At 43.9% G+C, this 15,679-nt stretch overlaps 1 protein-coding gene across 2 annotated transcripts in view; it reads right to left on the bottom strand.

Annotated features, from left to right (window-relative positions):
• Positions 1-15,679, bottom strand: part of fcsk (fucose kinase) — a 35,165-nt gene that overhangs the window by 1,542 nt on the left and 17,944 nt on the right. The window contains exons 11-23 of one of the 2 annotated variants that reach the window (XM_062961676.1): positions 14,635-14,762; positions 13,364-13,465; positions 12,169-12,339; positions 11,574-11,644; positions 8,882-9,249; positions 7,752-7,962; positions 7,299-7,465; positions 6,798-7,025; positions 6,062-6,205; positions 4,757-4,876; positions 3,375-3,562; positions 3,073-3,172; positions 2,150-2,373 (exon numbers count right to left, since the gene is read on the bottom strand). In XM_062961676.1, coding sequence (XP_062817746.1) covers positions 2,150-2,373; positions 3,073-3,172; positions 3,375-3,562; positions 4,757-4,876; positions 6,062-6,205; positions 6,798-7,025; positions 7,299-7,465; positions 7,752-7,962; positions 8,882-9,249; positions 11,574-11,644; positions 12,169-12,339; positions 13,364-13,465; positions 14,635-14,762 — 2,222 coding nt within the window. The remainder of the gene's footprint in view (positions 1-2,149; positions 2,374-3,072; positions 3,173-3,374; positions 3,563-4,756; positions 4,877-6,061; positions 6,206-6,797; positions 7,026-7,298; positions 7,466-7,751; positions 7,963-8,881; positions 9,250-11,573; positions 11,645-12,168; positions 12,340-13,363; positions 13,466-14,634; positions 14,763-15,679) is intronic. The other variant, XM_062961677.1, reaches the window with a different exon arrangement.

Genomic DNA, 15,679 nt, shown 5'->3' with positions numbered 1-15,679 from the left:
CTTTAAAAACGAACGTGTTAGGCTTGGAAGAGAACAGAAGGAAAAAGATGGGATAGTACAAGAAGAAGACTGACGCAAACGCCAGATGACATGAATCTACTAGAAGATACTGTAGATGGAATTTATGTGCTAAAGAATATGTATAACAATACTCTCCCTTTCCACGCCCCCAGCGATACAATACAAAGAAACCTCCGTAACCTACTTTTCTTTATCTCCCATCCTTTCCTCCCGCTTTCCTTTATGTTACAAAATTGTGAAAATGAAATAATAAACTTAAGACACAAAAAAATGCAAAATGTTGGGGCACCAAAGCTTCTTTCCAGCAATGGAAGAGAAACCATGGGGTGCATCTGTGCTGTTCTGCCTTGGTTCAATGCTATGGAATCATGTGGGGAGGAGGTGTAGTTTGGCAAGGCCTTGAGTGTTCTCTGGCAAAGAATTCTAATTCCTCACCAAACTACAAATCCCAGGATGGCATAGCATTGAGTCAATGCAGTTAAACGAGAGGTGAGGTCCTTTAAAGAGGAGCTCCTGGTGCAACTTCCCCTTTTGCTTTGGCTCGTCACTATTTATTATTTATTTATTTGCTACCTTAATAATAATAATAATAATAACTTTATTTTTATACCCCGCCCCATCTCCCCGGAGGGACTCGGAGCGGCTTACATGGGGACAAAGCCCGACATATACAACAATAAAACAGTGAAACGAATATTTCAACAATAAAACATCAACATCAATAAAACCATCATAAAAAACAACATACAGCATAAAATATTAAAAACAGAAGACTAAAACACGGATCTGGGCCAAGGTGCAACATATTTCAACATGGGAGAGGTAGTTTCTTAGCCTAAGTAGTCAATAAAGTGCATAGTAATAATGGCAGAGTATCCTATTGTTAAATGGGCAGATACCTTTATATCCTGCCCTTCTCACCCCGAAAGGGGATTCCCAGGGAATGCCCAGATGTGTTACCATCCTGCTAGGAGGCTTCTCTCACATTCCTGAAAGCTAGAGCTGACAGACGGGAGCTCACCCCGTCTCACAGATTTGAATCAGCAACCTTCAGGTCAGCAACCCAGCCTTCAGGTCAGCAGTAAATGAATATATTGGGGGGGATTGTAAAAAATATATATTCTGTATAAGTCACCTATATTATCTTCTAAACTTCCTCATGAGGAAATGTGGCTATGTTATACTCTACTTGTAGGTTGTAGGTTGTAGGTTCGATTTATCTGCCCATTCAACAATAGCTCCATCGAAGATGCTTTGCCAGTATTATATTGCACTTTATTGACTATTTTAGCTGTGAAACTACCTCTCCCCATTTTGAAATATTCTGCACTTTGACCCAGATCCGTGTATTAGTATCCTGTTTTTAACATTTTATTCTGTATGTTGATTTTTATGACTGTTTTATTGATGCTGATGTTTTATTGTTGGGATATTTGTTTTATTGTCTTGTTGTTGTTGTTACATTGTTGTGTTGGGCAAGGCCCCATGTAAGCCGCCCCGAGTCCCTTTGGGGAGATGGCACAGGGTATAAGAATAAAGTTATTATTATTATTGACACAACGACGTTGTATGACACAGCAAACAAGATAGATATGCTGGATTTCATATCACAAAATCACAAGTCGAACACTTCCCAAGTGTCTAGGACTGTGTGATGTATTTTCGGATGATGCGCCCAGATCCCAGTAGGGTGGCCTTTTGCAGTTGGCAGATCGTGATTTTGTCAATGTCTATGGTTTCCAAATGCCGGCTGAGATCTTTTGGCACGGCACCCAGTGTGCCCATCACCACCGGGACCACCTGCACTGGTTTCTGCCAGAGTCTCTGAAGTTCAATCTTGAGGTCCTGATAACGGCTGAGTTTTTCCTGTTGTTTTTCATCAATGCGACTGTCACCTGGGATGGCAACATCAATTATCCAAACCTTGTTCTTTTCCACAACTGTGATGTCTGGTGTGTTGTGTTCCAGAACGTTGGGTTATTCTTATTAATATTATTATTAAGTTGTTGTTATTATTATTATTATTATTATTATTATTATTATTATTATTATTATTATTATTACTTGTTTGACCCAAATAAGTAAACTTTTTTAAAGGGAACAGTGCCTGGTGGATGGGGCCACTCACCTGGGCCTTTGCCAGGACCTTGGTCAGGCGTTCCTGCTGCCGGGGTTCGCGTGTCAAAACGCAGAGGAAGCCCCCGCCTCCTGCCCCAGTCAGGCTCTGGCCAAGGACCAGTGGCTCCAGCACCTCCATCATGCGCCGCACGGCCAGAGGCTCACACCCTGGAGCCATCTGCTTCTTCTGCCCCCAGTAACGGTTAAGGCACTTGCCCAGGAGAGCCAGGTCGCCTGTGATGAGAGAGAGAGAAAGAAGCCAGGTGACATCCATAATGTGTACTGGGGATGACGTTTAGTTTTGTAGTGCCATGGACAATGACAATAAAGCTATTATGTTCTATTTGCTGCATCTCTTGTCTCTTTGCATCAGCTAGAGGCCTCTCCCACCATCTCCAACTGACGCTCGGGTGCCAGAGCTAAGAGGGGGCCATGAAGAGACTTCGATCTTGTCTCTTTGCATCAGCTGGAGGCCCCTATCCGCAATAACATGCTATGCTAGTTTTATATATATATATATATATATGTATGTATGTATATATATATATACACACACACACACACATATATATATGTGTGTGTGTTTATATATAAATATATATATATATACAATATAATTTACAATATTATGTAATAATTATAACATATTGTATGTACATATAATATTCATAATATTATATTGTAATACGATATAATACTAATAATACAATATAATAATATTAATTATATATCATATTTTACATGTAATAATACTAATAATATTACAATATGTTGATACAGTACATATAGTAATTTGTTACCAGTATTGTACTATACTAATATAATATTGTATGTAAATTTAACTTGTAAGCCGCTCTTTGGGGTGAGAAGGGCGGCATATAAATGTAGCAAATAAATAAATAAATAAATAAATCTCTCTCTGGATTTGCACACCTTGCTTCAAAGCCTGGGCGCATTCCTCTGCGTTGTCCACCAAGGCGTCGGCGTTCTGCACGATGCTGGGCAGCCGCGCATACCAGTTCCTGAGGACGTCCTTTGCAGGAGAGCAACAGAAAGGCAGAAACAGTCACAAGGGAGGGTCAGGGAACCAGATGTGTAAAGAGCCGATGTCTGGTTTCCTAAATTGACCCTCCGACCCACAGTGTCTCCCTTTGAGTGAGGAGCAGAACGTTTCTCAGCCATGGCGCTTTGCTGTCCCCAAACCCAACTCTGCTCCGTTACCAAGGAAAACGTACCTGGAGCAGGTTGCGGGCGAGGCGGGTCTTCCCCGTGTAGAGGAGGAGGAGGTGGTCGCTCAGGGTCTCCACAAAGCCCTCCGGGGCCTGGATCGGCTCCACCTCCACCTTCAGAGGCAGCCGGGCCTCCGAGCGCCCCGTCTTCAGGCCCGGAAACAGGCCACCCACCTGGTCCTGCCAACCACCACCTGCCCAGGAAGGACATGGAGCAGAAAGGGCCAAGAGTGGCACCCGACTCACCCAGACCCTGCCTTCCAACTGCAAGCAGCCCCCAAGTGACAAGCAAGAACGGTTCTGTAGGTTTATTTTTGTGTTGGATTTTTATGGAAGTCAGAACAGGGACATTTTCTAAGTGTAACTCCATCCAAGTGTGTGTGTGTGTGTGTATAGCATTGTATGTATGTATATACGTACACTAGTGGTGTGCATTTTTATGGAAATGCTGTTTGTTTTGTGTAATTTCATTCGTGTTTTCTCATTTTCGTATTTGTGTCCCGCCAATCAATACGAATTTTTATGGAAGTCAGAACAGGGACATTTTCTAAGTGTAACTCCATCCAAGTGTGTGTGTGTGTGTGTGTATAGCATTGTATGTATGTATATACGTACACTAGTGGTGTGCATTTTTATGGAAATGCTGTTTGTTTTGTGTAATTTCATTCGTGTTGTCTCATTTTCGTATTTGTGTCCCGCCAATCAATACGAATTTTCATTTCCTGGTTTACTGGTTGTTGTTGTCAGTTGATGTATTTTTATGATGTTTTTACTCTGCTCTTTTTAATTATTTTAATGGCATTATTTATGTGTAATTATGTTTTTAATTGTGTTTTATCTTGTTTGTGCTGGTCCTCATATATCCCTTCAGGGAGATGGTGGAGGGATATAAACATAGTTATTATTATTATTATTATTATTATTATTATTATTATTATTATTAGATATACACATTTACACACAAAAAGTCTTTCCCTCCAATAGATATACAGGCTGTCCCTGAGTTACAAACAAGAGAGGTTCTGTAGGTCTGTTCTTAAAGTTGGAATTGTATGTAAGTCGGAACAGGGACATTTTAAAAGTGTAATTAGAGCCAAATATGTGTGTGTGTATAATTATTCTTAACTAGGAGCCCTTTGTAAGTTGGATGTTTGTAACTCGGAGGCAGCCTATATTATGGTTTATCTCTATCCATATCACTTCTTCACATTAGTAAAAGCAGTTTAGGAGCCTGTCCATCAAGATGCCAACAACACACAGAGCGCTGTCACTTTGGCTCTTGTCCCCATTGGGCTGAGGAGTCCCTCTTCTAAACTGGAGCCCAGAAGCCCTGTGACCCCAAACAGTCCACCGTTCCAGGCTGTAGTCCAAAAGGCTCAACTCCTTACCTGTGGTGAGGACCTGCTCCAAGTGCAAGACGGCGTGGACCAGGGAGTCGACAGAGGCGGAGCGCCCAGACGCCCGGTACAAGGCTGCCATCACGGCGCCCGCCAGGATGCTGCTGGTGCCTGGCACAAAGAGAGAACAGAAAACAATAACTTGGCTTTCATTGTACATTGCACAACAAAATCAAGTGCCACCCCCAATACATATTATATATGTAACATTAAAAAAAAAAGAACACCCATAGATGTGAGTGAAATGTCAGGAGAGAATGCTTCTGGAATATGGCCATACAGCCCAGAACACAAAAACACCCACCCTTCCATATTCAAATCCCATAGAGTTCAATACAGTCCCACTCTAGGATAAAAGCTCTCTCTCAGCCTACTTGTCCTTGTTTTTATCATCCTATACCAGTGATGGCCAACCTATGACATGCGTGTCAGCACTGACACGCCTAGCCATTTTTGCTGACACGCTGCCGCATGCAGATTGATTGGATGACTAATGTCTTTTGTGGCCAAATTTGGTGTGATTTGGTCCAGTGGTTTTGTTGTTTACTCCATGGGAATTATGCACATTACATACATACATACATGTGTGTGTGTGTGTGTGTGTGTGTGTATTAACTGATGTAAGTTGTTAATTTTTTAACTGATTTATATTGCACTGTATAATTTTTATATATGTGCTTTATTGTAAGCCGCTCTGAGTCCCCTGTTGGGTGAGAAGGGCGGGATATAAATATTGTAATAAATAAATAAATAAATAAATAAATACATACATACATATACATATATATATAATCATTCTATTATTATTGTAGTATATTAGTTTATTATTATTATTATTATTATTATTATTATTATTATTATTATTATTCACGACTACATTGAAACTACAATAGAGAGAAATCAGCGTGGAAACTGCAAGAGGTACCATAGATTGTTGTACATGGAAATAATGGTAGTAAATAGTTTTTGATTTATTAAATACAGTTATATATTACAATTATATATTTTTGTTATTTAAACTATATATATTGTGAAATTATGGGGGTTTTTTTCTTGAAGTGACACACCACCCAAGTCATGCTAGGTTTTTTGGTGAATTTTGACACCAAGTGCCCATCATTGTCCTATACTGTCTGGTAAATAATTCACAACAAGAATATCCAGAGTGAGATGGGTCCTTAAGAGGTCTTGCATTGGCTTCAGAGACGGGCAGGAGCAGAACGGCAGCAAGACCCAGACGGGGTCCCGGCTTTGTCCCCAAGCCCCTCATCCCTCCCTTGTCATTGGGGCACGTACCCATCCCCGACCCATGGGGCAGGCGGGACCAAGTGTGGAGCTCGAAGCCTCCCCCAAAGCGCTCCATCAGCTGCTCCGACAAGGACTTCGGAGAGCAGAGATCCACCACCTGCGTGCAGACGAAGGCGGCCTTCAGCAGGGCTCCTGCAAGGACAGGCACAGTAGAAAGAGAGATACATAAATATAACATCAAAAACATACAAAAATGCTTCTCCTACCATCATTTTTGGGAGGACATTTGTCAGCCAACATGTCAACTCAAAGTGACATTGTAAGTGTTGTTGAAGGCCTTCATGGCAAGAATCAATGGGTCACTTGAGTTTTTATGGTCATGTTCCAGCAGCATTCTCTCCTGACGTTTCACCTGCATCCGTAGCTAATGGCATATATACACTCCACTTGCTTCACTGCCAATAGAACCTTTGAAGATGCCATTATCATCATCATCATCATCATCATCATCATTTAATTACTTATTAATCGCCCTCCATCCACAATGCTCTAGGCGATTTACAAGATTTACATTAGTCACAGATGCAGGAGAAAAATCAGGAGAGAATGCTACTGGAACACATTGCCCATACAGGCCAAAGAACACAGTAACCCAGACACTAATGGGTTGCCATTTTGGAAAGTAGCGTCCTGCTCCAGACCGGCCTCAAACAAAGCCTCCTGCAGTTGCCTTGCAGTTCAAGGGGCTTCCTGCCTTCTTCCCGGGCCCACCCGACCAACCTACCGGGGGCCTGGGGCTGGCAGTAGTCGCGCAGGTCCTCCAGCTCCCGGCAGAGCAGGTCGAGCACCAGCTCCCCCTCCAGGCTCCCGCTGGCGCTCATCATGCGCAGCTCTGGTTCCGCCCGGCGCCGCACCTGGGCCCCGATGGGCCTCTGCCCGTCCACCAGCACCGCCGCGCACACCACGGCCCCCCCATGCTCATAGGAGATCGGGGGGGTGTCGCTCCAGCCGCCTGCAAGGCAACAAGGAAAGAGGTCGACAAGCATTGCCATCAACCTTGCCCTCCCCAATGGTTGCGAATGCCATTATTTTCCAAGATGGTTATGGATATTCTGGATTTCCAAAAGGTTCTGATCACTAAAAGGTCATGCCTTTCCAAAAGAAAGAAGAAACCCTAAGCAAGCAGCAACAGTACTGGCCAAATGGCAAAGAGTGCACCTTTTGGCTGCTTTTAGCGCATTACATTGGGCAGCAAATACTTCCCTGCAGGGCAGCAGCCGCTCACCGGAGAGGTCAATGCGCGCAGGGCACTCCGCCGTCACCCAGCAGCCCAAGGGGGGAAGCGGCACTGGCTGGAGGCGCACAAACTGGCAGGAGGACATCACGGCCTGGCGGATCAGGATTTGTGCTGCGCCCTCGTAGTGCCGGGCGGCACGGACCAGCAGCACCGGCCTGGAAGGAGCAAAGAAAGAGGGGGCAAAGGGGGCAGGATGGAGGAAGCCCATAGCCAAGGGGAGGTTGAGGGGTTCAACCCACCCCCCAAAATTTTCAGATTTAAAAAAAATTATTTACTCATGAATTTTAACTGGTTAACCAAGGCATGGGCAAACTTGGGCCCTCCAGGTGTTTTGGACTGCAACTTCCACAATTTCTAACAGTCTGTATGCATGCCTAGGACATGGGCTTCACAGCCTTGGGGATGGGTCCCCATGTGCTGCCCTGTGCACCCCCCAAGTACCTGTGCAGCCAGTTCTTCCTCTGTGCGGCCAGGGCCCGGACGCCCTCCGAGAGGCGGCCCTGCTCCAGGAGCCGGAAGGCGGGGGCCCAGGCGGGGTTGGCGGCCGGACCACTGCGCAGGCCCCCCTCGCCCTTGGCAAGGCAGGACAGGAGGTCGGCCACGCAGGACAGGGCCCGGGCACACACGCGGGGGTCTCCGGCACAGGAGGCCACTGCAAGGCAAAAAAAGCGATGTTTAGGAATCTCCTAGCAGTTCCCAAGAGAACGGTGAAGGCCGTTCCATGGGAACCTGCCAGAAGTGCAGAGCAAGGGAGCTGGGGAAGATAAAGACAAATGTTTGTCGAGGTTGGCAAGATTAGAATTAAGACAACAGGATTGGCAATTAAGGACTCGCTCCTCCAAACGACTGAGCAATAAGGAAAGCAGGTGCAAAAGCAATGATGTCATGGGATGCATTTTGGTTTTTCAAAGGGGGTTCGTGCTGATACAATCTTTGTGAGAACAACGCTGTGTTTAGGAACGGAGCTCTCGGTGTCAAGGCCCATGCAGTTTATGTAACCAAGTGTCGTGGTGTTCCTGCATTCTGATCTTGTGTCATGCCCTTCTTTCCTGGTTTTGTGTGGAATCAGGAAAGTAGGCCATGCCCTGGTCTGTGCATATTTGAAATAAGGGAGAGGGTTTCCATTGAAATGGGAGCAATGAAGGGGAGGGGCCAGGGTGATGGATAGGAGGTGCAAGGGAAGGAAACTGTCAGCTGGAACTTAGTTTGCAAGGCGCTGCATGCTTTGAGAAATAAAGCCTTTCCACTCTGTTTGTGAGGTAATTTCTTCACCACAAAGCTGCAGATCAGGACATCTTGGGAGGCATAGTTTTTCCCGCCTTGGGTTTTTGTACCTTGTCTTTGCATATCCTACTGGATTTGTTTGGAGACTTTCTTAGAAGGAATTTTTGGACTTGTAGCTTTTATGGACATAACTTTTTGAACTTTGATTCCTTTTTAAAATATTTGCTTGTTTTCTATATATCCAGCTTACAGTATACTCTGCTTTTAATAAACTCTTACACTGAATTATCTGGAAGGTGTGTGGTTTGTGGTGAGAAGAGGCTTCAGGGCCACCGTGCAATACTCACCATCGTCCAGCGCGTCCAGCATGGTCTTCTGGTGGCCCTCCAGGGCAGCCGAGTGCAGAAGCGGGCGAAGACTGGCCCCACCACCCTCTTGCAGGGTGCTGCGGATCTTGCACTGCGCCTGGCGGAAGAAGAGGTCAGCCCGTGCGGCCAGCTCCGCCTCCTGGTCCAGGCCGGTCCGCAGCTCCTCCCAGGACAGGCGCCAGGCCCCTCGCCAGAGCTGTAGTTGCCCGGGCCCCGGGGTCCCCCCCAGCAGCCACAGCAGGTCCCCCAGTGACAGGGCCTCCGAGGCGTGAAGCACCGGGAAGAGGTGCGCATTCAGCAGGCAGCCGCGTCCGGGTAGGACATCGCCGCTCCAGAGGTCTTCTCTCCTGCGGAAACAAGGCAGCCAGGTTGAGGAAGTCACCAACAACAAGCAAAGAATCATTAAGAGTTATAATAATAATAATAATAATAATAATAATAATAATAATAATAATAATAATAATTTTATTCTTGTACCCCGCCTCTATCTCCCCGCAGGGACTCAGGGCGGCTTACAAATGCAAAACAAGTATACATACATAAAACATCAAATACCGCAAACGCACGAATGAAAAATTAAAACATACTATATACAGTAGAGTCTCACTTATCCAAGCTAAACGGGCCGGCAGAAGCTTGGATAAGTGAATATGCTGGATAATAAGGAGGGATCAAGGAAAAGCCCATTAAACATCAAATTAGGTTATGATTTTACAAATCAAGCACTAAAAGATCATGTTATACAACATATTTGACAGAAAAAGTAGTTCAATACGCAGTAATGTTATGTTGTAATTACTGTATTTACTAATTTAGCACCAAAATATCACGATATATTGAAAACATTGACTACAAAAATGGCTTGGATTATCCAGAGGCTTGGATAAGCGAGGCTTGGATAAGTGAGACTCTACTGTATATATTTCGCTTCTCTTAGAATTCACTATTGTTAGATAGTACAGTACAGTCTCACTTATCCAACATAAACGGGCCGGCAGAACGTTGGATAAGCGAATATGTTGGATAATAAGGAGGCATTAAGGAAAAGCCTATTAAACATCAAATTAGGTTATGATTTTACAAATTAAGCACCAAAACATCATGTTATACCACAAATTTGACAGAAAAAGTAGTTCAGTACGCAGTAATGCTATGTAGTAATTACTGTATTTACGAATTTAGCACCAAAGTATCACGATATATTGAAAACATTGACTACAAAAATGTGTTGGATAATCCAGAACGTTGGATAAGCGAGTGTTGGATAAGTGAGACTCTACTATACTTCCTTTTCAAATATATACTTGTGTGTGTGTGTGTGTGTGTGTGTGTGTGTGTGTATATATATATATATATATATATATATTCTCCCCTTTCTTTTTTTTCCCTTTCTTTCCCTTCCCTCTTTCTCTTAGCCTCTCTTTTTCCTTATATTCCTACTTTCTATACAACCAAAATGTTCTCACTCTTTCGTTGTAATCTTATTTTATTTTATTAGATGAAAATACCCAATAAATATATTTTTAAAAAATTAAAACATACGATTAAAATCAAGAATAAAATTTGGATCAGATATGGCATCTCAAGAATAAAATTTGGATCAGATATGGCATTCTTTGCCCTAGCACTTCTATGGAATGATAAATCAGTTTGTGTTTTCCATTAATGATAGAGATATCCATATCTGTCTAACCCAGGCATGGGTAAACTTGGGCCCTCTAGGTGTTTTGGACTCCAACTCCCACCATTCCTAACAGCCTCAGGCTCTTTCCTTTTCCCAAACGGAAGGGGCCTGAGGCTGTTAGGAATGGTGGGAGTTGAAGTCCAAAACATCTGGAGGGATGGCTGAAGTTTGCCATGCCTGTTATACATACATCATTTATGGACACAGAGATATGGATCTGAGATGCACACGTAAGTGTCTGTGTGCCAGGTTCTTCATCCACACATTTATGTTTCATGCAATGACAATAATAATACATAATATACATAATAATACATAATATACCACCTCACCAGCTTCATAGGAAATCTGCTACAAAACAGGAGCTTTTTTGCTGAATTCCAGATTCAGAGAAGCAGATGGCGAAAACAGAAGAACAGCCTCCCTCAGGGGAATGTGCTTGCTCCATCAATGTTTAACATTTACACAAATGACCAGCCACTGCTAGAAGGGACAGAGAGTTTCATCGATGCTGATGATCATGCCATCACCATCCAAGCAGCGAGCTTTGAAAGGGTTGAACAGAAGCTCTCTGAAGCTTTAGGTGCTCTTACTGCCTATTACAGGGGAAACCAGCTGATCCCTAATCCATCTAAAACACAAGACGTGTGCTTTCCACCTTAAGAAGCATCTCAAGCTCTGAGGATCCCTTGGGAAGGAATCCCACTGGAGCTCTGCAGCACACCAAAATACTTGGGAGTTACCCTGGACCGTGCTCTGACTTACAAGAAGCACTGCTTGACTATCAAGCAAAAAGTAGGCGCTAGAAATAACATTGCACGAAAGCAGACTGGCACAACCTGGGGATCACAACATGGGTATGAGATGCTGATGTGTATATGCAATTGATGAATCAAGTGTAAATAATATGATGAACGCTAAATAATATGCATATACATACACACACACACACACACACACTAAAAAACATAACCACCCAGCACATACCTGATTCCGGTTCTGAGGAACAAGTCGGACCATCGGGCATTCAGGTAGGTGCCGTCTTCTTCCGCCAGGCTCTAGGGAGGGAACATTGTGAACTCAGGATGCCTTGCATAGAAAAATACAGTCAAGGAATATATCTGTCAGGTGGGGGAGCCTCCCTCTCTGGAGGTTTTCAAGCAGAGCCTGGATGGCCATCTGTTGCGAGGGTTTTGATTGTACTTTTCCTGCCTGATAGGAAGAAGGGGTTTTAGCTTTGAATTTGTTTTTTGTGACTTTAAATTGTGATTTTTAAATACTATTGATAAGGTTTAGATTTGTGGATTTTAAACGGTGGTGAAATGCTTGTTACAGAATACAGACGGGACAGCTTTCGACAACACAATAATAAAGATGCTTATAATTCTGGCATGGTCAAACTTGGACCTTCCAGCCTAACCAGCTGTTAGGAATTGTGGGAGTTGAAGTCCAAAACACCTGGAGGGAGGGCCAAAGTTTGCCCATGCCTGTTATAATTCCTAAGTTGTTTGCATTGTTTTGAATTCCCAGCCCTACTGAAGTTGGCAACCTTTAGATAAGCATTGGGATCAATGGGACGCACCTCCCACCGGTCGTGGCGGCCGCTCAGGGTGAAGACCTTGCAGGAGAGGCCCTTCAGCCGGACGGCATGGCCTTGGATGACCACGTCCTTCAGGTGGTGGCCCCGCAGGGCCTCTGAGGAGTCCCCGTCCAGCCCGGTCAGGAGGCAGCCAGAGTGGATCTGCAAGGGGCCCTGAAGGAGAGGCAGGAGAGAGGCTGAAGGAGAGAGTGCTGCAAAGGCCTCGGAAGATCCCCTCGAGCCCCACAACCTTTCATTCGAGGGACCTGCAAACTATTTATTTATTTATTTATTTATTACAATATTTATATCCCGCCCTTCTCACACAACAGGGGACTCAGGGCGGCTTACAATAAAACGCATATATAAAAATTATACAGTGCAATATAAATCAGTTAAAAATTATTATTAACTTACATCAGTAAGTTAATTTAGGGCTGGAGAAGAGATGCTTTGATGCCTTATGATGCAAAGCTGGAGGGATGCAAGTTGCGGAGCAAGCTCGTTTTCCTATTACAAAGGCTAAAAATTACTAACTTATACCATTTTCCCCTATATCAACATGCCTTAGGGCCCTTCCAGATAGCCAAGCCCTTCGGGGAGATGGGGCGGGGTATAAAAATAAAGTTATTATTATTATTATTATTATTATTATTATTATTATTATTATTATTTATTGTATGACACAGCAAACAAAATAGACATGCTGGATTTCGTATCACAAAATCACAAGTCGGACACTTCCCAAGTGTCTAGGACTGTGTGATGCATTTTCGGATGATGCGCGCAGATCCCAGCAGGGTGGCCTTTTGCAGTTGGCAGATCGTGATTTTGTCAATGTCTATTGTTGTTGTTGTTGTTGTTGTTATTATTATTATTATTATTATTATTATTTCCCAGGATCTGATTCCAAGGTTTTCTGCTTTAAACTGGATTATACGAGTCTGCACTGCCAGATAATCTGGGCTAAACAGAAAACCTGGGATCAAGTTCTGGGATATAGGGCCTGTCTGGAAGGGCCCTTAAAATCGCAGCCGTATCTGATGCATTTTTATGGTGGTGGCGGTACTCAACATAACCTTAAACCAAAGACCCTGCAAGGAGTTTTTGGGACCAGGTCCAGTCCTAGTCAAATGGAGACTGCAGCCCAGGAGGAAAGTGGGGGAGGCCCGAAAGCTGCCCAGGGCACATACTGTACCTTCAAGCAGCAGTGCTGGATGGCCGTCCCGGGCCCCACGGACACCGCTCCCTCCAAGAGGCTGTTGGTGACGGAGCAGCCCTCCTCCAGCAGCCCAGGCTCCTGCAGCAAAACAGGGAGAAAGAGGAGGAGATGACTGGCGATAGCTATAGACCCTCACCACTGGGTCCGTGGGCACTACTGTTGGGCTAGAGCAGGCATGGGCAAACTTTGGCCCTCCAGGCGTTCTGGACTTAAACTCTATCTGAATGATGGTTCGGCACAGGGATGGAATGGGCTCCTGTTCTTCTGGGATCACTACCAGGTGTGTGTTAACAGAAAAAGACTCACCCTAGTTAATTACAATCCACAGACTGAGTAACTGGGGTAATTAAGCTCAATAATAATAATAATAATAAATTATTATTTTATTGTATGACACAGCAAACAAGATAGATATGCTGGATTTCGTATCACAAAATCACAAGTCGAACACTTCCCAAGTGTCTAGGACTGTGTGATGTATTTTCGGATGATGCGCGCAGATCCCAGTAGGGTGGCCTTTTGCAGTTGGCAGATCGTAATTTTGTCAATGTCTATAGTTTCCAAATGCCAGCTGAGATCTTTCGGCACGGCACCCAATGTGCCCATTACCACCGGGACCACCTGCACTGGTTTCTGCCAGAGTCTTTGAAGTTCAATCTTGAGGTCCTGATTATTATTATTATTATTATTATTATTATTATTATTATTATTATTATTATTATTATTATTATTTAAGCTCAACAAGTTTTGGGCCACTCCTGAAGGGGTCTAATTGGGTAGTGTTTGTTGTATGATTTTGGGCTTACTGAGTATTTGCCTCTGAGCTTGCTTGGCTTGCAGTCTATTTGACGCTGGCAAGATTGTCATGCCATGCTCATTTTCATGAACAAGAAGTGAGAAGATTGGGAGAAGACATATTTTCTGATGGAAAGCATTGCATGAACTAAATGCAAGGACCATACATGAGTTTGATACTCCAGAGGAACTGTGACTGTATTACTTCTAGAAAGTTTGCGTTGAAGTTGTCGTTTTTTTCCCCATGAACTCTGCTGCACAAGAGTAAATTTTAAGTTTCTTCAACTTTCATTTAAGTTTCTTCTTCTTGCATTTCTTCAACTTGTGTTGTTCTTTTTTGAATATACAAGGGACTAATCTTCTGGTGTTATGCACACATCATTGATATCAATAGACACAAGTGGGAGATAAATAAATGCAAAGCAAAAAAAGACCCGGCCCCAGGGACTCACCTCCACATGGGAATGAGCTACTTTGCTGAAAGAGCCACCGTGGGCGTTTCCGACGGAAGTCGTGAGGTGGAGGATGTGGTCGCTGGCAGAAGAAGTCATGTAGTCGTAGCTGCCGTCAGGGACGTAGGCTGCAGAAAAATGAGGAGAGACACGGGGATTATATAAATAACTATCTTTGCCCAGCCACGTGTTGCTGTGGCTTATAGGAATCATTTGTTGGCCAGTTGGAATAGTAGTAAATAGCCTTGCAGCCTCAAAGCCTGGCCGTTTTCTTCTTAAGCGAATCCTTGTTTGGTGAGCTGGAATACAATGGAATAGGCTTGCTGCTTGGAAGGCTGGGTACTTGCATTATAGGGGAATTTTTTTTTGGGCTGCTAGAATTGCAATGAATAGCCTCACTGCTTCAAAGCCTGGCCGTTTTGTATATAGGGGCATCCTTCTTTGGGCAGGTTGAATGGGACGGAGTAGCTTCATGGCTTCAAAACCTGAGGGTTTTCTATCTAGGGGAAATCTTGGTTGGCCAGGTTGAACAGCACTGAATACCCTTGCAGCTTGCAAGCCTGGCTGCTTTCTACCTTGTGGAATTCTTGGTTGGCCAGGTTGAATAGCAATGAATAGTCTCAGTGCAGCAAGTATGAATGCTGTAATTAGTCACCTGGATTACCACTTACTAGCCTTGCCGTTTCAAAGCCTGGCTGCTTCCCGCCTGGGGGAATCCTTTGTTGGGAGGTGTTAGCTGGCCCTGGTTGTTTCCTTTCTGGAATTCCCCTTTTTTCAGAATGTTGCTCTTTATTCACTTTCCTGATTTTAGAGATTAGATTGTTCTGTATTATTATACCACAGTAACTATTATATATTATCTTTATAATCTTATATTATCTGCTTAGAACTGGATTATATGAGGCCCCTCCTATACAGCTGTATAAAATCCACATTGAACTGGATTATATGGCAGTGTGGACTCAAGATAATCCAGTTCAAAGCAGATACTGTGGAATATCCTGCCTTGGCATTCTAGGTTATACAGGGTGTTGGAAAAAGAACT

Source organism: Anolis carolinensis, unplaced genomic scaffold (genome assembly GCF_035594765.1).
Source record: "Anolis carolinensis isolate JA03-04 unplaced genomic scaffold, rAnoCar3.1.pri scaffold_9, whole genome shotgun sequence".
NCBI classification, from domain to species: domain Eukaryota; kingdom Metazoa; phylum Chordata; class Lepidosauria; order Squamata; family Dactyloidae; genus Anolis; species Anolis carolinensis.
Note: the sequence above shows the minus strand (reverse complement) of the source record. Positions and strands in the feature narration are given on the sequence as shown.